Source organism: Rattus norvegicus, chromosome 6, assembly GCF_021556685.1.
Source record: "Rattus norvegicus strain SHRSP/BbbUtx chromosome 6, alternate assembly SHRSP_T2T, whole genome shotgun sequence".
Lineage (NCBI taxonomy): Eukaryota > Metazoa > Chordata > Mammalia > Rodentia > Muridae > Rattus > Rattus norvegicus.
Genome location: NC_141539.1, coordinates 133375006 through 133401438, shown reverse-complemented (window position 1 = coordinate 133401438; position 26433 = coordinate 133375006). Strand labels below are relative to the sequence as shown.

Genomic DNA, 26433 nt, shown 5'->3' with positions numbered 1-26433 from the left:
ACCGTCGGGTGATCTCTCCAGCCCCCTGTATGCTTAAAGAAGTTATAAATACTGTGCTTTGAAAGAAAAACAAATAAAAACCTCCCCCCAAAGAATCGTCTCTTTAGAGGAAATACACTCTCTGCTGACCAAAGCCAGGACTCCCCAGCCTGTACGGAAAGAGCTATGTCCCCAGCAGGATGGTAAATGTGCTTGTCAGATGTCAGTGGGAGGGTTTCCATCATCGGTAGTTATGGGACATGGAGAGCATTTAACAGGCGTTCGCCCTTTTTTTTATTAGCATCTTTCTGAATGCATTTAGACCATTTCCCCAGTACTAGAACTTGCCCCCTTTCTCCAGGCTGATCCGAGGTTTTAAAGAGGAAGACTAATCGTCCATTAAAGAAAAACTTCTAATTACAAAATAGAGCAGATTCTGAGTCACTGGAGAGAACGCCTTCAGAACACTCAAGGCTCAGGGGCCGTTTTCCATGCCCTCAGCAACGCAAGATTTTTGGGCGTGGACAAACTGTTAACAGCAGATGAGAAGACGGTATCTCTCCTTTCTTCGCCACATCCTCCCGGACTATTTCTTTTAGATTAAAAAAAAATGCATGAAAGGGACTCTCATTATTTTGGATATAAAGTCTATGTGATTAGTGATCGCTTTTAAAACAAAACACTTGGCTTGTTTATAACGTCATTAATGCTTGCGGTTTACTTATAAAATAGGTTCCTCGCTGGATGGAGGGCCCGGATGGCAATTAGGCAACCTCCCACAGGCGAGGTGTGCGCTCTCACGCTCCCATGCGGGTTCTTCCTTTTGATTGGCCACCACCGGCCCTGCCAGACCCTTCCAGGTCAGAGCTACGCCATGCAGGAGAGTGTGTGACAGTGTGACACAAGTTTGGAGATGCCTCAGTGTCCAGGTGGTTCCCTCAGGAGGTCCTAGATCCAGCTAAAACTTTTAAGTATTGGTCACGTTGAAAAGCTGACCAGAAGTCATAGTTAAGAGACAGTCACCAGTACTACAGACATCAGAAGGGACTGAGATGATTAAGAAGGGGCTGCCGAGATGGCTCGGTTGGTAAAGGTGATTGCCGTGAAGCCTGATGACCTGAGTTCAATTCCCTGAACCCACAGAGTGGAAGGAGAGAATCAGCTCCTGCAAGTTGCCCCCTAGTCTCCATCCACATGCCAAGGCAGAGGCACAAACACTCAAGTGTGCACGCACACACACACACACACACACACACACACACAAATAGAAACGTAATTTAAAAAATTTAAATGTTACTATTAAATCACCGTTAGCTCTTAAAGGAGAAATAAATGGAAGTGAAAACAAATTTCTAGCTGGATGCAGCCCATGCCTTTAATCCCAGCAAGCAGGAGGCAGAGGCAGGCAGATCTCTGAGTTCGAGGCCAGCCTGGTCTACACAGCGAGTTCCAGAACAGCAAGAGTTAAACAGTGGGACCTTAAAACAAACAAACAACAACAAACAAAAACAAATTTCCATTTCAAAGTGAGAGAAAAGTATTTCCAGGAGCTGGAAAGATCACCCTACAATGGAATTTGAGTAGGCGGGACAAGTAAGGCTGACTGGCCCTGGTCATTAGCAAGAAAAAAAAAAAAAAAGGCACGGGCCACTTTGGGAAGGCAGGAGACATACTACACAGAGTCCAGAGGGAACCCAAGGGTTTTCTCAACACCTCTTTCACAGGGAAGAAGGGAAGCGAAGGCTATGAGCCAGGGCCATAAGCTTCCAACCTCCACGCTGCCTCCAAGCTAACCGCCAGGGAGTCCTGGGCCCACCCACAGCACACAGAGCACGGGTTATGTTGGATAATCATTTGATAGAGTCCTGCCTACCGAAGGAAACGCCCCCAAACAAAATAAAATTACTAACAGTAAGAAAGTAAGAGCAAGAACCTGGCCACAGTAAAACACTAGACTCCTCGGTAAACTTAGGCAGTGATGACCGGAGAAGCAGCCGATATCATCTCAGACCGGATGGGTAGGGCGATGTGTCTGGCTCTACTTAAAGAACTCGCCAGGGGGCTGGCAAGATGGCTAAGCACCTGCTGCCAAGCCTGCTGACCCAGTCTCCACTCCCGGGTCCCGAGTGGCAGGAGAGGACTGACTCCCCAAAAGAAAGCCTCCGACTTCTGTATGGGCAGCACGGTGCCCCCAATGACCTCACACAATTAATATGAATGTAATTGAAACACAAACATACCACGGCTGGCCACAGTGGCACAGGCTAGTTCCTGCCACCCCGACACTAAGGATGTGAGGACAAGAGGTTCAGTATTCTGTTCAGCCTGTACTACACCAGGAGACACTGTTCTCCAAACACGCGCGCACAACAAAACACGGAAAGGCCGTGTCTAGATTCACAGTCACCTGCAGGTAACGAGTTAAAAAGCAATGAAAAAAAGAAGCAAATGTGGGTGACACAAATCAAGATTAGGGGTCTAGAACAGTGCAGAATGAGCAATTTACCTTCCTCCCCCCTGCACCCTCAAAAAGGTGTCAATGAGGGTTGGGGATTTAGCTCAGTGGTAGAGCGCTTGCCTAGCAAGCGCAAGGCCCTGGGTTCGGTCCCCAGCTCCGAAAAAAAGAAAAAGAAAAAAAAAGTGTCAATGCTGTCCTGGAACTCACTATGTACACTAGACTGGCCTTGAACACGCAGAGATCCACCTGCCTCTGCCTCTGCCTCCCATGAGTACTGGGATTAAAGGCACACACCGCCATGCCCTGCAAATTGTTTATGTTAACGTTTAATCAAAAGAAGAGTCTAGAAGAAGGCTGGTGGGCTTCAAACACAGGCTGACCCACTGGCATGTGTGGGAGATTAAATTTGATTGTTACAGACCCAGAGAACAAAATGAGGGCCAGCTTTTGGCTCCACGCAGAACCCGATGGTCTGAACTGCACAAACAAGGAAATGTTACATGAGGGCTGGTGAGTGGCATCTAGTGTCGCCGGCCGTCCTCTGCACCAGGGGTAGGGGCAGAGGCAGGCCGGAGGGCCTCTATTTCAGCAAGAGCAGCCACATCTGTTGGATTCACCTTTGGACTTCTAGGTCAGCCCGACTTTAGAGAATCAGCTCAAAGTCCTAAGAAAACAACCAAGAACCGGAGATTGCCTGCTGAGTGAAGTGTCCGTCTGTTCGCTGACTCCTAGTGAGCTGACAGACAGAAATATCTACAGACCCACAGGTACAAAGCAGGGACATTCTGTCTCCTTCCCATCCCAGTCTCTCCTGGGTCTTGCTGCTTTATCAGCGAGTGTAGGAGAAAGAGCTTGAGATAGATAGCTCAAAAAATTCAAATAGGCTCATTGAAATACTTAAACCCAGTGTTACCACATAATCCAGAAATTCCGCTCCTAATTACCTGCCAAGAAAAATAAGGACCTATGTCCACACAGAAGTGAGCGTGTTGGTCTAGCATTACCCATATCAGGGGGGGAAAAATCATCTTATTGAAGCCCATGGTTGTACCTGATTAATATATGATGATTAAAAACATCTTTGGGGGCTGGAGCTTAGCAGTTAAGAGCGAGAACTTGCAGAGGCCCCAAGTTTGATCTCCCGCATTCACGTCCTACAGCTCAGAAAGATATGCAAAAATCCAGGTGCAGGGGACCGGGCACCTCTGGCTTCCACAAGCACCTGAATTCAGGTCACATAACCCTCTACGGAAATGTACATATGCAAAATTAAAACACGTCTTTTATAAAAACTTTTTTTTTTTAATATCCGGAATCCATAGAGGATTAACGGTTGTCAGGGGCTAGGGCAATGGTACCAATTTCGAATGGTTACCATGGGTACTTTTTGGTGTGGTAAAACTATTTGCTTCCCAGAACTATAGAAATGAATTAATAAAAATAAGATAAGGGTTGGTGAGATGGCTCGCTGGGCAAAAGTGCTTGTCCCCAAGACGGAGGACCCGGGTTTCATCCCTGGTGTCCACATTAGGTAGATGGAGAGAACCTACTTTCTCAAGTTGTATTCTGGCCTGAAGGGACAGACACACAGACACACAGACACACACACACTACAGAAATAAATGTGATAAAAATTAAAAATAAAAACTCTTCTCGGAGGATAGCTAGAGCCCACTTTTCAGAACACTGTTTTCATTACAACGTTAAGAAGCATTTGTGGGGCTAAGGAGATGGCTTAGTTTGAATCCCCACTATTTTTTTTTTTTTTTGAGCTGAGGACTGAACCAGGGCCTTGCACTTGCTAGGCAAGCGCTCTACCACTGAGCTAAATCCCCAACCCTGAATCCCCACTATTAAAAGGTGCAATGACACACACCTGTACTCCAGAGCTGGGGACGGGAGAATGCTAGCCAGCCATTCTAACCAAAAGAGAAGGCCCCGGATTCAGTAGAAAGACCCTGTCTCAAAAGCTCAGCAGAGAGACACCAGAGGCCAACCTCTGCCCTTCATGTGCATATGAACAGGTGCATGCACCTGCACCCATCTGTGCATACACACGTACACACACCACTCCCCCATACACACACATGCATACACACCTACACCCTTATATGCATACACATACCTGCATAAATACATATACACAGCACTGCCCCACACACCTGCACCCATATGTGCATACATACATATATACAGCACTGCCCTATACAAACGCACACACCTGCACCCATATGTGTATACACCACACCATTCTCCCATACACACATATATGCATATGTGCCCATATACACATTCACGCATGTACACACACACACACACACACACACACACACACACACACGTTTGAGATTCCCAGCTCACTTTACAAATTCTAAATATTTAGAAGGAAAAAAAATGCATGCAACTTCAACTTAAACAAGTGAGCAGACCCCTAAAAGATGTGCATGGACAGCCTTTTCAGGAGCTCGAAGGCTTCTGAACTTCCTAGCTGGCAGGCAGTAGAGACCAAGTACCGGGAGACAACAGAAAACAGTTGAGAGGTGAGCTTAGACATCTCATTGCTAAGGGGAGCGTCTCTTACAGATGTGTCCTTCCACCGGTACTTTGTCTTGTGGCCATCCGCTCGGTAAGTGTGTGCTGCCTCTTCTGAGGATGATCCAGTACAGCTAGGACTTGAGTCCCTGTCACTTTGAAAATCTTGAGTCGAGCTGGGCATATGAAAATGTGTGAGTTCACATATTACCCCGCTGGGACCTAGCCCCGGTGATGTAAATCTCTACTTTAAAAGTCAAGGACCCCCTTCCTGATGCCCCTAAGGAAACACTCAAGTTTCATTCAGTTCTTTTTGAGACGGCATCTCTGTGACCTGCTGCTTCAACTGAATCATGGTCGCAGTTAACCGAGTGGGATTCATTTATATTTTCACTTCATGCAAACCTACTGACTAACTTCACGCCAGCACATCTGTTGCCTAAGACACCCCTGGATAACAGCCATTTCTATCCCCCAAAGCCTCTTTGGTTTTAAACTTTCATCACGAAGGTAACTCCAAAAACTACATACTGCAGAGCTAACTCTTCAAGGGAAACAAATTCAACAGTTGTTGGTGTGGTCTTAAAGCACCATTATTGTTCTGTCTTAGAGCTATTTTTCCCCCAGTTGTCACCTCCCCAGCATAAAAGAGCTGGTTTTCAGCTTCCTTTCCGAATCTTCACTACCAGCCAAATATCATACCAGCAGCCCTAAGCCGGCAGCCGATAGAAGGCAAGAGTCCAAAATGAAACAACTTACAAATGAAACAATTTTATAGCCGAACTACCAAAGAAGCTGGGTGCCCCACCCTGAAGAGCTGCCCCAATAAAGTTCCTGTGCCCATTTTCATACTCCAACTGTCAATAATATGCCCACATACGGGGTATGCAAAGGCTTTGTGCCTGGCTAACGTTCCTTTTTGTGCGCCTCACGCCTGTCCCAGTCAACACAATGAGAATCCACCAGAACCACGCTAAAGGCTGTACCTGCCCGGGACTGCAAAAGTAGCTGTTTAGACGTGATTGATTATCAGTCAATTAAGGAAACTATTCAAAGTGCTAATTGAAGAATCTGTTCAACCTGCCCCGGAGCAGAAACATTCCCATGAGTCTATACTATTAAGTACCCCAGTGGCCGGTGGGAAACCAAACACAATCTATCTGCCCCACATGAAAACCGTAAGTATATATAGTCATTAAAAGAAAAAGGCAAATTCCACCAGACAAAGGGAAACAGGGTACCGAGTGAATCAGCACATTCGTCCCTCTGAATGCTCAGAGATAGCCAGCCCTCTTTTGCAAACAGGTGGTACCAAGCAAGAAACATTTCCCTAGAATTACAACTGCAATGTAAATTTTCTCCAGTCGTTCAAGGGTCTGGAATTGAAATTTATCCTGGCTGCACTCGAGCAAATTCTGCAAAAGCCACACTTCACCCCTTAACGAACTTCTGCCAAGGCAATAACTCCCAATATGAAAAAAAAAAGTGTGGTAAACTTTTGTGCATGAATTATCGTACATCACGCTCTGATAAAATATGCAGAGCGCGATGGAAAAAAATCTTTCCCAACCCTGCTAGAGAGACTATAAAATCTTTACAGCACGTATGATTCTATATATTTTTAAGATGCCATATTGGTAGCAATGGTTGTCTCCTCCCTGTAAAAACTGCCACACACATATACCCGGAGAAAGAGAAAAAAAATCTATGATGCCATAAACAAAATAAATAAGGTCTAACACTTTTAAGCCAGGTCCACCCGCTCCGGAGCACATTTAACCGTGATGATTCCATCCAAGTGACCCCAAAAGGATTCTGGAGGTCCATCTGCAGCCAGCCCTGCCTGCATCCTGAAAAGGTTTTTGTTTTTGTTTTTGTTTTTGTTTTGTTTTTTTGTTCCGGCAGTGATTTGTTTGCTGAGTTCTGCATCCAGCACTGTCCAAACAGATGTGAGTTTGGAAGCGAAAGAGCAACACGTCCCCGGAACGACGAGGTTGCCCGGGCCTCCCGGCTCCGGGGCTCCCGGGCTCCCGCGCGCGCTTTCCGCCGCTGCATCCGCTGGGGCTCTGAGAACCACAGATCCGCCCTCGCCGGGAGCCCGGGATGGGTATCGGGGAGCCCGGGAGCCCGCAGCCCGGGAGAAGCGCGGCCCCGCGGCCCCAGCACAATGCGCCGGCGGGAACCGGAGCCACTTGGCGCGGCCTCGCCCGCGGCCCGGCCTGGCCCTCGCCGCTCGGTCCCCGTGCCCCCGTCCGCCCGCCCATGCTCACCGTTGCAGAACTGCAGCAGCGAGGACGTGTCGTACAGGCTGCTATAGCTGGAGAAGCCGTCCTCCATGCTGAGGCCGGGCCGCGCCCGCTCCGGCCGCGCTCACCCACACACTGCGCCCTGCCGAGCCGCCGCGGCGCTGGCGCTGGGGCCGGCCCTGCTGTGGCTGCCGCCGGTCACCATGGCAACCCGGGCCCGCCGCCGCCGCCGCTGCCGCCGCCGCCGCCGAGAACGAGCAACCGGCGCCCGCGCTGCCCGCGAGGGGGCGGCCTCGGTGGCATGGCCCGGAGGAGACGTGGCGGGCGGGGCACAGAGCTGGGCGCGTCTGGGTCCCGCCTGGGTCCCCGCCCTGGTCCCCTCCCTGGTCCTTGCTCCTAAGGTCTACAGCCAGAATGCTCCGGGTTGGGGGTGGGGGTGGGGAGGAAAGGGAGAGAAGCCAAGGAACGCTTACAGCCCTTTCCCGGACCCTGGGGACCCTCTTGCCCACCCTTTGTCCTCCACGCGCTGTGCCCCCGGCACCCCGAACAGCTGCTGCACTAAACTTGGAACACAGTGGTGCTTGCCACCGTCATAGCGCCTCCCACCGGACCACTTCCAGTAAGGCTCATCCCCTGATCTGCAAGTTCTCCAGCTCAGGGCTTGTAACTCCGAGAACCCTCGAACCCCATGGGGGACTAAGGATGCAGAAAGAGGTGTACCACGTCCTCCTTCCTCTGTGACCAGCTCGTATGATGCTGTCACCTTAGACTACATTGTTAAAGACCCACAGGTCTGGGCTCACCACCAGGAAGAGAATGTCAACTTAAGAAAATTGTTAAGAAACAAACCCAAGAGTCAGTAAACACACTCAGCCTAGATACATAAGTGCCAGCTAAGTTAGCGATCTGAACCTTTCTACCCATGGCTAGAAATAAAGATTCTGCCAAGTGATAAGCGAGAAAGCTGAAGAGAAAGGAAGGCTTGAGCGATGGGTGGGCTCTGTCCACTAGAGGTGAAATTCTAACTTCCAGATCTTGAATACAATTGTCACCTAATAGTCACGTGATTATAACGAAATCGAAAGTTAACCGGAAAAGTTCCAGACCTCTCTAGGACTCTGAAGTCTATTTTCTCACACTTCACTAGAGGACAAGGCTAGGGATGGGATGTGTCACTCTGGTCCTCAAAGATGTAGGCAGAAGGAAGAGAAGCTCAAGCCTCGTCCCTGTCCTAAGGAGACCACACTTAGAAAACGCGGTTATATGGTAGGAAATGTGTGATGGGTGGAGCAGGAGGGCTCCAGATGTTGTTGATTAAACTGTACCACATGGGTGAGGGAGAACCACGCTAGCAGGGAAACGAGGAAGATGAGAGAGCCTGCTGTCAGGGTAGGAGCTTTGGCCTGACCTGAATGGGGGGCTCGTGTTGCAGACATATGGGGAATGAGATTGGGCTGAGGGAAAGGGTCCAGACAAGAAGCCTGGAAGGGAAAAACAAGACAGGCTCTGCAGACCGAAGGGCAAAAGGAAGTCTTCAGGCATCGGTGGATGGGTGGGTTAGAGGGCTGAGGTCGGCTGTGACCTGGACCGCCAGAATCAGGACTTGTCAAACAACCCAATGTGCCTTCAGTGCTCCAGAGATGGGGCACCAAGAAGCCCAGATGATCACAGGGAGGAAGACTGGAGGATGGGCTATAGGGAGATTACTGTAGGACAGGCCCAGACGGATGAGGAAGGTCGAGCCAGGACAGCAAATCTTCCATTAGATCGCTATGGCAGTTGTAGGAGACCCTGGCAAAGCGATCACTGGGTGAGCCTTCTAAAGCAACAAGTAGAAAGTTAGCTAGGTGTTGGTACCAAAGCGGTGGGGAGGCAGAGAGGGGAGTGCGGAAAGAACAGACAGGAAGCCAGCAGCTCCGAAGAGGAAATAGCCTCAGGAAGCTGCTGGCACAGAGCTTCCAGGAGGTTGGCACTGTCCTCCCTTCTCTATAGAGCAGCATCTACAAAGGACCAGGCTAGAGAAAACCCCACGTACATGGTGAGGACAGATGCCTCCAGGTGGCCCTGCAGCATTGTGGAGAGAGAACGTTGGTGGGAGACAGGTCCCCAGATGCCCCCGGTAAAGACTGCGTGTGGTCCATGGGCAGGAAAGGAAATGAGACCAAGGATGGTTGGCGGATGGTTGGTCAAGAGTCCTCACTGTCCCCAACCTGGCACACGCAGCTCCTCTGCCATCTGTAAGGGAGGGAGTTTCCCAAGGGAGAGATTTAATACTCACTCTAAGCCCTCTGACTTCTCATTTCCCCAGCTCCCCTCCCAACCTTTATGCTCTCTCCTCGCTGCTTTGCGGAAATACTTGCGGACAAGCTGGATAGCGTCACTAGAAAGCTGAGACGTGGGTCTGGGAAGATGGCCTGGTGAAGAAAGTTACCCAAGCATAAGGCCCTGAGCTGGAATGCTCAGTCAGGGCCATATCAAACTAGGTGTGGTAGTTCCCACTGTCAGTCCTGACATTCCCACAGTAAGACGGGAGACAGACATGGGGGGAAAATGTGAGAGTTAATGGGCCAGCTAGCCTGGCATGTTCAGTGCTGAACAACAAAAAGAAACTATAGCTCAGCCTTCAATCCCGGCACTCGGGAGGCAGAGGCCAGCGAATCTCTGAGTTCAAGGCTGGGATACTCTACAGAGCAAGTTCTAGGACAGCCAGGGCTATACAGAGAAACCCTGTCTCAAAAAGCCAAAATAAACAAAACAATGAAAGAAAGAAAAAAAGAAAGAGAGAGAGGGAGGGAGGGAAGAAAAAATGAAGGGAAAGAAAGAAGAAAAAAGACTCTCAAAGAAGGTGAAACCGGGAACTGACCCAAGGCTGTCCTCCAATCTCCATAGCACACCACTACCTGAAAAGAGCACGCCCAGTTCACTGTTAAGCAGAGCAGGAGAGGCAGAGCACTCCCAGTTTCACTGCTAAGCAGAGCAAGAGATTTTCTTACAGGATATTGTTTCCACGGGAGTGAAATTACAACTAACAGTTCATTCAGAACCCAGGCCACTCACTCCTGAGGCCGTAAAGACCATGATTACACTCTTAACCTTGGGGATTAAAACAGTCGTGGTTTTCCCACAATCATAAAATTTGGGTGAAAAAAAAAGAGCAAAATTTAGAATAATTAGAAGGATAGACATTTTAAGTCAATTAGATATAATCTAGACGGTATTTTAATAAGGACCTAAAACTTCCAAGAAAAATCGCTAAAGGCTTAATTGATAATGTGTGATTTTTTTTGTGTGTGTGCCCAAACATTTTAACAGACAATTGTCCCACATCACTTTGAGATAATTTGTGACCCGAGCCCAGAAAATGTTGTCATTGTAATTAATGAGGTAGATTCTGCAGGACAATGCAACCACAGTACTCAGTGGGATAAATACCGGCATTTGTGCAATGTGTAAAAGAGAGAGAGAGAGAGAAAGGAAAATGGGTGTTTTGTAGCCTTTATTCATAGAGAAACAATAAGAAAAATATCACCCAGAAATGTGAGGCTGTGCATACCTATTGTTTTGTTCAACTTTCTCCAAAAATATCTGCCCAGTGCCAGGCACCACACTAGGGCTGCGAATGAATGAAGAGAACACAATGCTGTTGGAGGAGGAGGGAGAAGAGGAGGAGGGAGAAAGAGGGAAGGGGAGGGGGAAGAAAAAAACAGAAGGTTCACTTCTGTGAATATATTTAAAAGAATTGAAAGCAGAGATTTTAGTATATCCACATGCATGTCAGTATTAGGCACAAGGGCCAGAAGGTGGGGATAGCCCAAGTATGCACTGGTAACAGACCGAATAAACAAAATGTGAGGTATCCACGGGCTAGAATATGACTTCAGCTTTAAAAGGAAAGGAATTCTGACACCTGCTGCTACATGGTTGAACTTTGAGTACTTTATGTTGAGTGACTAAGCCAATCCCAAAGAATAAATGCTGTAGGGTTCTACTTGTATGACCTTCCTAGAGTAGTCAGGATTGGAGGCAGAGGGGAAATGGCGGGTAGGCACTGGGATGTGAGACTTAAGAAGCTGCTGTTTGCTGGGGTTACAGTCACAGTTTGGAACAATGAAAGTGTTCTCAAGGGCTAGAGATGTGGCATGGTAGGTTCAAGTTGATATGGATTGCATATGCTCCACCCAGGGAGTGGCACTTTTGGAAGGTGTGGCCTGTTGGAATAGGTGTAGCCTTGTTGGAGTAGGTGTGACCTTGTTCGAGTAGGTGCGTCACTGTAGGTGTGGGCTATCAGACCCACTTCCTAGGTCCCTGGAAGTCATTCTTCCACTAGCAGCCTTCAGATGAAGATGTGGAACTCTCAGCTCCTCCTGCACCGTGCCCGCCTGGATGCTGCCATGTTCCCACCTTGATGATAATGGACTGAACCTCTGAACCTGTAAGCCAGCCCCAATTAAATGTTGCCCTTTATAAGACTTTCCTTGGTCATGGTGTCTATTCACAGCACTAAAGCCCTAACTAAGACAGAAGTTGGTACCAGGAGTCGGGTGATAGGCCTGACTGTGCTTTTGTTTGGAAGAATGTAGATTTGGGGACTTTGGATTTGGAAAACAGTGGATTGCTTTAAATGGGGCTTAGTGGTCTATCCTAGTAGGGATATGGGAGACTTCATTATTGAGAGTGATTTGAATTGTGCAGACCTAGCCCAAGAGGTTTCAGTGCACAATTTCAATATGTCTTCTAGAGATTGTTTTGTAGTATTTTAGTGAAGAATATTACTACTTCTTACCCTTGTCTAAAGAGTCTGTCTGAGGCTAAAGTGAAAAGGTTCAGATTAATTACATTGACAAAGGAAGACTCAGAAAGGCCCATCATAGACTTTGTTCTCTGATTAGGTCTCATGAAGAGCATTTTAAACAAGCACAGCAAGCTGAGAAAGGAAAATTATAAACTATATGGTTGGAGTATTAAAGGGGCACCAGGAAGTGAAATAGAGCTGAATCCTGTGTTCAAGGATATCAAATTGAATTAAGGGAGTAGTGATCTGTGACAAGATTCCACCCAACTAAATTTAGATCAAGGCACTGCAGTACTAGCTTTTAATCTTAGGAGGCAAAGACAAGCATATCACAGAGTTCAAGTCTAGGATAGAACAGAGCCAAGTTCTAGGTAAAGAAAAACTTAAATCCAGGATTGGTGGCTCACACCTTTAATCCCAGTGCTTAGGAAACAGGCATGCAGATCTCTGAGCTCAAAGTCAGTCTACAGAGCAAGTTCCAGGACAGCCAAGCTTAGGCAATGAAGAAATTGGAAAACAGAAAGCTGGTGATAATGTAATAGAACAAGGGGGCCATGTTCCAGTCCCAGAAAGCAGCAGAACTCAGCAGCTTTGGACATGTGGCTCTGGCTTTAGAATCCAGAATAAAAGGACTACTGGGAAAACTGATGCTGGTCAGCTGGAGCTAAGGAATTAGTGGTGATTAAGACGAGACCAGCATCACTGAGGTGAAATCTTCTGGGAAGTGTTTTCTGAAAGCACAAAGAGGCTGTGTTCCAGAGAGAGCCAGGGTTGCACCTCGTGCTGCAGCTGTATTTGGTAATGTGTAAGAGTCACCAAGGTACTAATGGTTTTGAAGGCAGGAAAGCATCATGAAGACCAGCTGAGGCTTGGCATTGTGAGAGGCCATGGAAGGTCATTGGTGAAGGTACAGCCTCAGTTGCAGTTGACAATCCAGGACTGAAGGGTCATGCAAAGGAGTTGAGGCTTGGCACCGTGGAAAGAGCCTATGAAAGGTTATTGGTGAAACCTAGTTGCACTGGAAAACCCCAGTGTATTAGAGATGGCCAGTAGCATGAAATGCTCACCAAGAACAGCAGTGGCAATGGATGAACCTGAGCTTAGAGTGCTACAGAAGGCAGAGTTGGAGAAGTGATGCCAGCCCTTTGGAGGAGCCCAGAAGATCGTGTGTGGATCCCGGACATTGAAACAAGAAGTTGTAACACTGAAGTTGCCTTGGAGACTCCAAGATGTTCCAGATGCTAGAGTCATGGTCTATCTGCTGAGAAAAGCTGCTAACAGGGAGTGAAACCAGCCCAGGTGAAAGAAGTTTGTCGCAGTCAAAAAAATATGAAAAAAGAAGGAGTTGGAGATCTGAAGATCACTTTGACATCAGACATAGAGATGTAGAGTTTGGAGTATGTGCAGGTGTTTTCCTGTCTTGCTTTGGGGATTACAGTTAAGTGATTGGATGAATCTTGGAAGAGACCTTGAACTTTGGACTTTCAACACTTTTGAGACTGCTATATAGACTATGGGAACTTTTGAAGTTGGACTAAATGTATTTTTCATTATACTATGTTTAGGTATGGCCCCTATAGATTCATGTCTGAAGAAGTCTATGGAGCCGGAGTGTAGAATGTGATGGTTTGCATATGCTCCGCCCAGAGAGTGGCACTTTTAGAAGGTGTGGCCCTGTTGGAATAAGTGTGGCCTTGTTGGAGTAGGTGTGTCACTGTGGGTGTGGGCTATCAGACCCACTTCCTAGGTACCTGTAAGTAGGTATTCTGCTAGCAGCCTTCACATGAAGTTGTAGAATTCTTAGCTCCTCCTGCACCATGCCTGCCTGGATATTGCCATGCTCCTGCCTTGATGATACTGGACTGACCCTCTAAACCTGAGCCATCCCCAATTAAATGTTGTCCTTTAGAAGACTTTCCTTGGTCACGGTGTCTGTTCACAGCACTAAAACCCTAACTAAGACAAGAGTGCTTTCTGAGAAAGCCTGAGGACTGGACTTCAGATCCCAGCAACAAATCAAAAGCCAGGTGTGGTCCCCTGCATGCCTGAAACCCAGCAGTGAAAGAGACCGAGACAGAGGATGGCTGAACCTTAACAGCTATCAGAGTAGCTGGAAAAACAAAACAAAACAAACAAACAAAAAACTCTTGGCTCACAGAGACATTTTGCCTGAAAGGAACAAGGCCCAGGAACATGCAATTCTCTCCTCTGGCCTCTATGCAGACACACAAGCACATTCACACCCATGTATGTATGTGCACACACACACACTAGATAGATAGATAGATAGATAGATAGATAGATAGATAGATAGATAGATAGATAGATAGATAGATATTTGGACAAGAAGACAGAACACAGCATCTACAGGTAGCGGGGAGCTCCTCCTACAGCCCTCAGAGGAGGTAGCCTGCCAATCTCTAGAGTTTCAGACAATAGAGTTAAAGTCACCTGGTGTGTGGCATTTTGTCATAGGAGTCCTATCAAACAAACGCACAGTCATCAGAGAATCCCAAAGCCAAGGACTCCACTTCTACTCCTGATATTAATATATAAAACCGAAATGGAGTATACTGGACCACAGCTATAACGCCAGCACTTCGGAGGCCGAGACACAATGACCATAGTTTGAAGTTAGTCTGGGACACCTAGTGAGATCCCGGCTCAAAAATGGCACATGATATACGCAATACAATGTAAGTAAACATGTATTATACCCTCGCGTGACAAAGGTTCTATAAAATGAGAAACAGAGTGATTCTTTGCGTCAATAAGGAATGTTACACTGAGGCTTCCTGCCTGCCTGACAATGTAGCTGTCTGTTTTACAGCATCCCTGACACAGCAACACTCAGCCCCTCCCAATACTGAAGAATCTCAGCGATTAAATAGATTTCTTTTTTCAATCCTAGATGCCCCATCCCCGGCCAAAAAAAAAAAAAATTCAATCTTTCAGGCTAGTTTCTTCTGTCTGCCTGCATCATGCCTGAAGCGTCTATGTGTGCAGAAACATCACAATATACCCTGTGTGATGATCTGTCCTGTTGGCACCATTGCTCCAGGACTGAGACAAAGAGAGTTAACTCATGCCATTTCATTCTGTCAACCACCATTACGTGGGGACACAGACTCTGTGTCCCTGCCTCAAAGGCCAGTGTTGACATCTAAGAGACCCTGCCACACCATGCTAACTACAAACCCCGGATCGCAGCTTTCAGTCATGTCGTACATTTGAGCACTCTGGACCTTCAAGGCAAGCTCTCCCTGTCCTGAGTGCCCGTCTTCCTTTTCCATCAGCAACAAGGCTACCCCAGCAGCAACACCTTGGTGGGAACCCCCATGCACATCCCCGCCCGTCCCCTGCAATGACTCATACATCTTTGATGTCAGTGTCCTCTCCTGGAGTAAATGCTTCTAAGGTTTGCCGTGACACTGTGTTAAATGGATAGACCATCTGCAAATACTGATGAATGAGGGAATGAATGACTCCTCCAGCAAAAAATAGTTTCCATTCCACACAATAGACTTTCAAATGTGGAATGCATCTCTCCAGGATAACATTCTCTGCTTGGACACACAGCATGGCCCATACTTTCTAACTCCTTACCTCTCTAGCAGGGTGGTTATCCACAGTACCCAGGATACTATGACCTTATTGATGTGGCTAGGGTTCTCATTGACTTTACTGATAATATTGATGATGACAATGACGATGATGATGACGATGATGTAGCCAAGGGGTGGATATAAACCCACGATCAATCATAAACCTATCAGTGTTTTTCAAACGGCGGATGTCAGATTTTCTCCATCTTGTGCTGAGTTAATAGATTTCATTTTTATCTAAAGACGGGATTCATCTTTATTTCTCCACTACGTCTCATTCTATTGGTTTCCATCCATCGTTTTAGCCAACCAAAATCTCTTCAACTCTCAGATCTGTCCCACAGCTCTGTGACAGGGGTGAATCCAGAGTACGGAATTCCCAGTGTCTCCTTCATCCCTGTCCCCCATAAGCAGACTAGCAGAGCAGCTGGGGGAGGGGAGAGCCCTGGGGAGACTGCTGGGGGAGCCTCCCAGACATACTCCTAGGTTTGTCCAACGAAAGATAAAGTTGCCCCAGCTGTCTCCTCAGCCGGCCTAGTCCTCTGCACCATCCCTGGGATGTCCAGAAAGGTCTCCCCAGCCCTGTCCATCCAGTCTGGTAGACCCATGAAAGAAGGGAATGGATGGGCTGCCTGTTAATGACAACCTTTCCTGACAAACATCTCCATGCTTGCTCTTTCTTCGAAGACCGGTTGAAAGCTTTTCTCAGAACTGATATAAATATGAAATGTGTAGTTGTATTTTCCAGAATCCAACTTTTCCTCCCCTGTTTTGGGGAGAGGGAGGATGATGACCCTTCTCTCCCTTTGCAGTTTTCTGTAATTCCATCCGGGTAAATTAAAGATTGTCAAAAGCCAGAGGCTGTGCTCATGGTAACTGAGTGACTCTTCATAGCTCTCTCCTCTTGTGGGTGCTTGCGGAATATTTCTGCTATCCCTTCTCTTTAGGATGTTCATCCTTAGTGGAGAAAAAAGAAACCTAGGGAGCCAAGTCCTAAATATGCAGGCCAGGATTCCGGGTCCTTAGTGGCTGCTGTCCAGAGTTCAAATGTCCCGGGCCTTTATCAATCCCACAGCTCATTTCATGAAGGTGACTTCTGCATCCCTACGAATCTCAGGATCAGGAGTTAGAGAGGCAGCAACCCAGACACAGACCGTCCTCCCTACAAACATCTCACCTCACGGCCCCGTTACAAAAATGCTGACCAACATTACGCTCCCACAGATAACGTTGTTCATTGTCTGTCTATCCAAAGACGTTCTTAACCATTTGCATCCATCCAGTGAGCTCTCAGGTTCAGAAGTATCTCAAATAAGCTGGAAAATTAAAAAAGCAATTTGCAGCTGGTTTTCTCTTTTGAAGGTTTATTTTTATTTTCAAGTATGTGTCCATGTGTGCATCCGTGTGTGGGTTTGTGCACATGAAGGCAGATGAGACACAAGCCGAAAGAGGATGTTGTATGCCCTGGAGCTGGCACTGGGAAATGAACTTCTTCTGCAAGGGCCGTTTCCCCTTTACCTGCTGAGCCATCTAAAATCGGTCTTCATTGAGAAATCCCGGAGCTGTAAACATCTAAATATCCCACAAACAATAACGTAGGCACCGCAGGACATTGTACACGGACTTCAACTCACACTGTCTCAACGGGACAGGTTCATCTTGAGAACATTTAGTTGTCTGCTCCATCTAGTCACCCATAGGCTCCACAGCAGCTCTTGGCATGCAACAGGCTGACCACTGAGATGATCGGCTAATATCAGAGCCACGCTCAACCAAGTGACCCTGGGACAGCCACGTTCCTGTCTATGTCCTGGCAAATGTCCAGTTGTCTCCCTTTGACTTGCTGAAGTATTCCAGGGAGGATAATAGATTGTGTGGCCATTCCAGCTAGTGTGGAAATCTGCCCACATTGTGCACTGGGAGGCATCCCTGATATTCACATGTGTGTATTTAAAACGCCATCTCGGGCTGCCTCTGAGCAGCAGAGTTTTGGAAAATACAGTGACGTCACTAGAAACCTGGATTTTCATCAGGAAAGTCAGGAAAAAGATCTGTTTATGGGTTAGCTTGGGTCTTGCCACAGAGCTCCTACAGACTTGCTCATCTCAGGGGGGGGGGGGGGGACTGTCCAGAATGAGGGGCAGAGAGGGATCCACAGAACATAGAGTCCAAACATGTAGGTGGAGGTCAGGGGTCGACTTTGGGTGTCATTCTCCAGGTGCCATCTACCTTATACTTTTGAGACAGGGTCTCTCATTAGCCTGGGGCTTTACGAATTGCCAGGCTGACTGACCAGAGAGCTTCTGAGTCCAGTGTTGGAATTCCAAGTTTGACACTTCACCTGGGTCATTTTTTGTGGGTGCTGGGAATCAAACTCAGGTTCTCACGTTGTACAGTGAGAGCATTGCCAACTGAACATCTCCCTTGCCTTTCATGTGAACATTGGAGTCTTGCTTCCCCCGCATCTACCTGTGTGTGGACTCGGTGTGTTGATTCCTTCCCACACCCCACCCAAGGCTATCTGTGGAACCGCCTTCTGAGGGCAATGGCAGGAGAAGAGGTACAAGACTCCACCGAATGGACTTTTCGTTTGAATAAGAAGAACCATGGAGATGACGGAGCTCTGGGCCTTCCCACTTAGACACAAAACCCTAAAGTCTGTGTTAACCGATCAAGTTTCAACTGCACCCGAATGAAGTTATGGGATACTGTGGCTAAAGGCTCTCCATCAAGGGCCTCATGGTACATCTTCCATAAGGAAAATATTCCTACCCAACACATCAATGTGTAAACATGTCTGTGTGTTGGCCATTCTGGTGAGAAGCGTGCGGGTCAGCAGGACAGGTGGCTTGAGAACAAACCTGTGGTCAACCTGTCAACGTGGGAAAAGAGAGGATCCCACTAAGACTGTACTACTAGTAATGGTACTAATAGTTATTAGTAGCAATAGGAATTGCTGAGGTCAACAGACTAGAATGCACTGAGACACGGTCCTTAGCTACACTGTATTGTTTATTATGTAGAGACATCAGCCATTAAGAGTACTGGCTGCTCTCCCAGAGGACCCAGATTCGATTCACGGAATCTACATAGCAGTTTATAATAATCTGTAACTCAAGTTCCAGGGGCCCCAATACCCTCTTCTGGCCTCCAGTCACACACATGATATACAGACACACAGGCAGCAAAATACCCGTACATGCACAAATAAAGTAAATAAATCCTTTTTAAACACCCAGCTGTTTCCAACAGATGTGACTCCAGTGAGCTTGGACACATCCTGGGGATTCCACACCAGTGGGGACTCCACGCCAATGCATTTCACAGGACCTCAGGTTTCCGCCATTTTCAGAGACATTGACATTTCTTCCCTTCTATCTGTAGGGCTGCTGACTGCATACGCACACACAGTTGGCCCCTTGGTTATGTGCAGGAGATGCTCTCAGGACCCCTTATCAACACCAAAGCCCACACAGGCTCAGAAACCCTGCATAGAGAGCCATGGGGTTTCCCAGAATAGGATGCATAGCCACCGGTTTACTGAGCCCAGCACGCCGGGCGAGTGAAGTACCAATGACTTCTGCCCCCAACGTTGTGCTTAAGTCACACAGAGGTGATGGCTAAACATAGGCCATCAATGCCAATGCTACATAAATAGCACTGAAACTACGCTATTTGGAGGATCGTGATAAGAAAAAGAAATCTGTACGTGAGTCTTCTGATGTGCGTTTCCCCCGACAGGTGGTTCGCTGAATCCACAGAATCCGCAGACACAGGCGTCCCGTTTATGTGTGGGAGTAGTTATGTCACCTGCTAAGACTTTATTTTTGACAGAAGGGCATTTTATTGTGCCATTTAAAGCGGCAGAAAAAAGTATTCTCAAAAGAGAGGCATCATTTAGAAAGCCCGTCTGTTTCAGTTGGAAGCGTGCACACATAAGCTATAGCATAAAGACATGCTATTTCTCCCAAATGCTGCTCTTTGTATCATAACTGTCCTCAGTCCTCCCCCCCCCCCAACCCCGGGACAGGGTTTCTCTGTATAGCCCTGGAGTTTGCTCTGTAGAACAGGCTCACCTCGAACTCAGAGATCTACCTGCCCCTGTCTCCCGAGTGCTGGGATTAAAGGTGGGTGTCAGTACACCCAGCTTCATGTGCTCTAAGTGAGCCTGCAAAATGTTTTATGCATAATCCTTCTTGCCAGCCCAGCACCTATTCCATAGGTGCTAAAAAGAGACTGGTAAATGTATGCAATAGGCTCTCTGTCTCTAAAGCTATATTCCACTACATTAAGAACATAGCCCACTATGAGAATGTATCTTCCGCACTGGAAGCCGGCCTGTCAAAGCTCAACTCTAGTCCCTCCTCAGGGAAGTGAAGAGGGATCGGGGCCTGCCAGCTCACAGGAGTGAGGCTAGGCTAATCTTGTTGGTGGCCTACAACACACCATACCTGTTGTGTGTCAGCCTACCTGCCTGGAAAATGGACCACATACTGTTCTTTGGGCTTGCCCCCACTTCCTATCTCACACTGGACTGTGTTTCGCTCTGTCCTCTCCTCTGTGCATCCCCTGCTTCTGCTCAGCTCCTCAGCACCCAGGACCTGTACATGATGGTCCTTGTGTGCTTTTTTTTAGACTCTGTACTCCCTGGGAACCAGAATCAGACCCTCTGGATGCTTGGAAGTTAGAGACTGGTCCGAGTTGGATCACACCATCGTGCCTAGGGCATAGCTGATGAAGATGGTGACTGTGGTCACCTCTTGGGCAGTGTCCCCTCAGAAACTGCATTGCTGGCTCCAGCATGGTACTGGGTGGATCCCAGAATGGGAAGAGAAGGCTTTCTTTCCTCTCCTTTAGCCAGCAAAGCTCTTTATACTACTGGACTAGTTTCTGTTTTAAGCTACTAATTAGTGAACTACATTTTGGCTCTTTAACTGGCTAGCTTAAATTTAGTTCATCTTTTCCCTTAAAGTCAAGCTGTCGGTGAGGTTTGCAAGATTTGCAATTAAAATACTAACTCATTTCCAAGAGGATGCAAGCCTAGCCTCCCCTCCCCCTGCCTTGTCTAGCTTCAGTCTTGGCCCTACCGGGGAGGGCCCCAAGTGGACAAAGCAGATCAGCCCTGACTAGCAGAGAACCCAAGAGCCAGGTCAACGCCCTTGGTTGCCTCCCAAACAAGCAGGACCCCATGCCCGTGGCTGCAAAGAGTCTCTCGGGGGGTGCAGCTAAGCCTTGACCCTCTGCAGGATCCCAGTGGGGTTATTAAAGGTTTGCAGCAACCTCCCTAGACTAGCAGTAAGGCTAGCAGGAGTCCCCTGGGGTACTGGCCAGGATATACTTCAGGTGCTGAACATAGCGGTGGGTTCTGCAGGGTCTGAGTAGAGCAGTCTGAGCGCAAGGAAGAAAGGTGTACGTGGGGGAAGGGAGACAATATACAAACACAGAATACAACACAGTCAGCATGGCCAACCAGAACACTAGAGCTGAGACTGGTCCTGCTGGGCTCCTAGGGTGTCAAAAAACACCTGGTGAGGAATATAGGCAGTGATGAAGACTTTGGTCACCAGCCTTTCCCTATCTGGGACCAGAGTCCCATTCTGAGAACTGAAAAGAGTCCCCTAGTCCAGAATCTCACCTTGTCAAGACCCTGATCTTCCTCTTACCCTGCCCCCCTGGAGCCATTCCAGGGGCTCTTCTGACTAGCCTCTTCCTACTGTCTCCCATGCATGGTTCAGAGGCTCCCGCCACAGGTCCCCCCAATCCCCCAGCCCCATGCAGGTCCAGATGAAGGATAGGAACTGCCAGCTTAGATGCTCACCCAACCTTCTCGGAGCAGAAGAAAGACACGGAGCCTGTTCCTCCCTGTGTGAGCCACCCGGCTGTCCCTCCTCCAAAGGGAGCCTGGAGGCAGAGCAGACAATGAGCAGACTGTGTCTCTCATGTCCTCCTGGCCGTCAGTAAAGCCATCCATTACGCAAGATCTAATGAGACCCCTAGACCCCCAGAACTGCTCCAGGAACAGGGTGGGGTCTTAGGGAGGGGGGCAGTCACCTCAGCCAGCCGTTTCCTCTTCCCATCCAGGCTCCTGCTTTCTGCCACAAGACCCCGTGTGTCTGGGAGGTGGTATGTAGGGCAGATGGGGCTGCCTCAGGGGGCCGCCTGCACTTAGTGAAATGAGCTCTGGGGCTTGGGAATTCTATCGAACAGAGAGGACTCTGGGAGTGAGTGAGGCCTGAACCTCTGCAGTGGGATAATTATTCTGGGGAATCTGGAACCCTTTGTTCTCCCAGCAGCTTAGTCCTGAGCGATGCCCTCCCTCTAGGGATCTGAGGCAGGGATTCTGAAAGATTCCGGGTCCTTCCAGCCTAGCCTCCTAGGGTGTCAGTCAGGTCGGGACTCCGGGTACATGCCCATGGACTAGAGAAGGGCGCATACAGTAAGTGTGTCAGGAAAGGAAACATGTTTCATTTAGGGGCTTTGCCTTCTTCTCAGGTTGTTTATATGGCATTTGGAAGGACAAAATAAACTTCCTTGGGCCAGCAAGATAGCTGGTAAAGGCACTTGTGGCTAAGCCCTGAAAGCCTGTGTCTGAGCCTCTGGACACACATGGTAAGAGAGAACTGACTCCCACACATTCTCCTCTGACTTCTACATGTGCACTGTGGTGGATGTGTGCAAGCGTGCATGCACGCACACTAAATTAACACAGTAGAACTTTTAAAATAGTAAGTTTCCTCTTAGGAAGCCATGGTTAGACATGGCAGGCATCGTCATTGTACGTCCACATTTAAATAGCAAAATAAGAAGCTGGCAGCCTTTGTCACTGCCCTGAGTGTGTGTGTGTGTGTGTGTGTGTGTGTGTGTGTGTGTGTGTGTAAGAAAGACAGAGAGCATGTGTGTATGACAGAAAGATTCTGTGTGTATGTGTGTATGTGTATGTGTGTATGTGTGTATGTGTGTGTGTATCTCTGTGTGTGTATGTGTGTGTGTATCTCTGTGTGTGTATGTGTGTGTGTGTGTGGCACAGAGACAGAGAGTCTATGTGTGTAAGAGAGGAAAACAGAAAGCATGTGTGTATGACAGAAAGACTGTGTATGTGTGTGTGTGTGCACGTATGTGTGGCAGAGAGACAGAGTGTGTGTATGTGACAGTCAGACACACACACAGAGACAGAGAGCTCAGGTTTGTGTTTGTGTGTGTGTGTGTGCGCATGTGTGTGTGTGTGCGTGTGTGTGTGTGTGTGTGTGTGTGTGTGTGTGTGACAGAAAATGTGTGTATGGGATGGGGAAGTCAGGATATTACAAAAGTCTTTGAATTGTTTCAACTGGGGAATGAACCCTAAGGGACTTTGGGCTCTGGCCATTGTAGGCCCCAGAGGAAGGTGCAGAGGCACCATAGTTGGGACCCTGTTTCTGGGGTAGCCCGAGACCATTCCCCAGTAGCTCAGAATGAAAAGCCCTGTGGGCTGTGAGTGGGGAGGGAGGAACTGCACTTCATTCCTTCACTGAGTGCCTCGTTACGAGCACCTGCTCCTTGTCTATCAAGCTGCAGAGCACCACGGGTCACACACGGGTTGTGACCCACTAATGGCCCATAAAATCAATTTAGCAGAGACTAAGAGGGCCAGCCACAATACAAAATATGTGGAACAAGCTGAAAAAAAATACCAGAATATGTCCAGGAAGATAAGGAAAAATGTGAAGTCAGAGGCCTTTGTGTCACTCGCTATGAATAAGACCATCCACAGGTCCCATCGAACACAGAGACTCTGGACCAAATAGTAAGGGACACCCAAGGCCCTGAGGTTAACAACAGTCAGGGCTCAGCACAGGGACAAAGCCCGGCCTTTGAATGGACTGTGCTGCCCTCAGTCCTGGATGGAGAGGCTTCTCTATGCAGTGATCAGCGGTTAATGAAGAGATCCACAACTGGCGGAAGCTCTGAGATTAGACTGTTGAGAGCTCAGCCCTAAATGGGAGGCCTACATGGACACCCACCAAGGTTCAGTGAATATCTCAGAAGGGAGAACAGCTGGAAAATGGGAGCGATTTGTGAAGTGCTGTTGTCTGGGCGGGGCGTGGTCAAGGCAGCCATGAATTCTCAGAAGCCATGGTCACCTGCACCAGACATGAAAGAGATGGGGCTGTCACCATTCCAGCATGGAATCAGAGCGAGGGTCTTGAGGCCCCAGCCCTAGATAAGAAACTTTTGGGGAGTTAACTATGGCTGCTCAGGGGGGGGCATCATTTTCCTCAGTGGTGTAGCTGTACATAAGTTCCCTGTGATTGAAAAGCAGTCACCAACCCCTGTGCCCGTGTAGGCAACCCTGCTTAACACCAAGTCACAAAGAAGAAAACAAAACAAAACAAAAAACAAAACACACACACAGAGAGAGAACAGCATTAAAGTAGGAACAGGAGGAGGAGGTTCAGTGGCAGAGGGGGGGAATGTGAGGGAGTAACAGGGCTGTGAGAGTGATCAAAGTGTGTGTGTGCCTGCAAGTGTGTGCGAGTGTGTGCATGTGTATGCATGTGCCTGTATGTATGTGTGTGTGCGCACACACTCAAGAGAATGTGTGTGTGTGCTTGCATGCATGTGCATGTGTGCATGTGTGTGCACGTCTATCTGTGTGTGCACACATTCAAGAGTGTGTGTGAGTGTGCTTGCATGCATGTGCATGTGTGCATGTGTGTGCATGCATTCAAGAGTGTGTGTGAGTGTGTGTGCGTGCATGCATGTGCATGTGTGCGTGTGTGTCCACGTCTATCTGTGTGTGCACACATTCAAGAGTGTGTGTGAGTGTGTGAGTGTGTGAGTGTGTGAGTGTGCTGGCATGCATGTGCATGTGTGCATGTGTGTGCATGCATTCAAGAGTGTGTGTGCGTGCATGCATGTGCATGTGCGTGTGTTTGTGCGTGTGTGCGTGAACACCTAATTCCAGCACTCGGGAAGCAGAGGCAGGCAGATTTTTGAGTTCAAGGCCAGTCAGAGAAACCGTGTCTCAAAAAAGGGGAGAATTACAGAAAGGAATTCTGAGAAGGAACCCATATGAGGTGAGTCCCTCATTTTTGAGGCTTTGCCTTGAGACCAAACACATCTGTGACATAATGTGACTAAAATTCCAAGAGATGACCAGCTGTCCCTCCATCCAGCAGAATTGAGAGGAGGGAGAGGTGACCCAAGAAAGGGCAGAACCAGAGAAACAGAACCCCAGGTCCTGTGTGTGAGTCTTGCCAGGTCCTCTGGCTGATCCCCAAATCACACATCCTCTGACACATATTAAAATCTTAAGCAAGATGTGAGCCCCAACCCACCACAGAGGCCAGAGTCTGAAGTTTAAGTCTAACCAAGTTAACTAACAGAAACGTCAACACTTGGGGCAGAAGAGACAGACGGCTCAGCAGTCAGAACCACTCTCTGCTCTTCCAGAGGACCCAGGTTCAGAACACTCTGTCATTCCAGTGCCAGGGGCTACCGTGCCTGCTCCAGGCCTCTGCAGGGTCCCACACCTACAATATTCTCTCTGTCTCTCTCTCTGTGTCATTCTCTGTCTCTCTATATATATCTCTACCTATCTGTCTCCGTTTTTCTGTGTCTGTCCTTCTGTCGCTCTCTGTCTCTGACTCTGTCTCTCTGTCTCTGTCTCTCTGTCTCTGTCTCACTGTCTCTCCGTCTCTTTGTCTCTATCTCTGTCTTTCTATATATCTCTGTCTCTCTACATCTGTCTGTCTGTCTCTCTTCCTCTCTCCAACCTCTTTCCTCCCCTCTCTACAGGAAACGTAACTCAGTTTTAAGGAAGAACTCAGGCAGCACACATCCATCCTAAAATGGCCCACATACTAAAACCATTTGAAGTTTTAAAGTGGCCATTGTAACAAATGTTTTCGGTAAGATACAATATTATACAATGAATATAAAGGTAACACATCTCAACCAAGAAGTATAACATATAATAGTGAACTAATTGCCAGCATTGTTCATAATGACCCAAGATTGGGGGAAAAAAAAACCCTCAATGCTTGCCATCTGGTGAATGGGTGAAAAATGTGTTATGTCCGCATAATGGACTATTCCCCAGCCATAGAAACCAAGTATGCGTATAAGCCACAACATGAGCAAAATTGAAGCCTTACATCAAACAAAGAAGGCAGACACTAAACACTTCATGGTGTAGGGTTCCCTTCAGGGTCATAGCAGAGTTTCACTATAAAATGTCCCTCATACTTCCTGAGTGTGAACACTTGGTCCCCGCAGCTGCTCTGAGAGGCTGTGGAACCTTCCGGACACAGGGCTCAGCTAGGAGATACAAGGCTTAGAACTAGCTCTTGGCTCCTGACCCTCTGAGATGCAGTCGGCCACAGCACCGTAAGTGGAGCCCCAGCCACAGTGCCTTCTCCACAATGACAAATGCATTCCCTTTAACCATGAGCCAAAACAGAGCCCTCCCCCTTAAGGTGATTTTGTTGGGTGTTCTGACATAGTACATGAGCACACAGGGATGTTGAGAACAGACAGACCCATGAAGACAAGAAAGGAGCCAGTCGGTGCAGGAGCAGCAGGCCATCGATTGATTACGAGAGTGGTTTCTGCTCGGTGTTAATGAAAGGCTTTGAACTTTAATGTTGACGATGGCTACATAACTCTGGGGACAGACCACTGATTTGAATTCTTACAGGAACGCAGGTGAACATCACAGAACTGTGCAGAGTCTGAAATCGAAGAAGTCACTGGATAGACGCCACATCAGCGAAAATGGCAGAAATAGTCATCGAACCGGAAGAGAGATAAATGAAAGGGTGTAATAAGACAGAGAAGGGGGGT

At 48.0% G+C, this 26433-nt stretch overlaps 1 protein-coding gene across 12 annotated transcripts in view; it reads right to left on the bottom strand.

Annotated features, from left to right (window-relative positions):
• Eml1 (EMAP like 1) overlaps positions 1 to 26433 on the bottom strand; it is a 172433-nt gene that overhangs the window by 107589 nt on the left and 38411 nt on the right. For 3 of the 12 annotated variants that reach the window (NR_174191.1, NM_001399711.1, NM_001399710.1), the window contains 1 exon segment: positions 7240 to 7376. Coding sequence is in view for 3 of the 8 variants with exons in the window: in NM_001399711.1 (NP_001386640.1) it covers positions 7240 to 7306 (67 nt within the window). In the remaining 5 variants the exon portion in view is untranslated. 12 annotated transcript variants of the gene reach the window in all.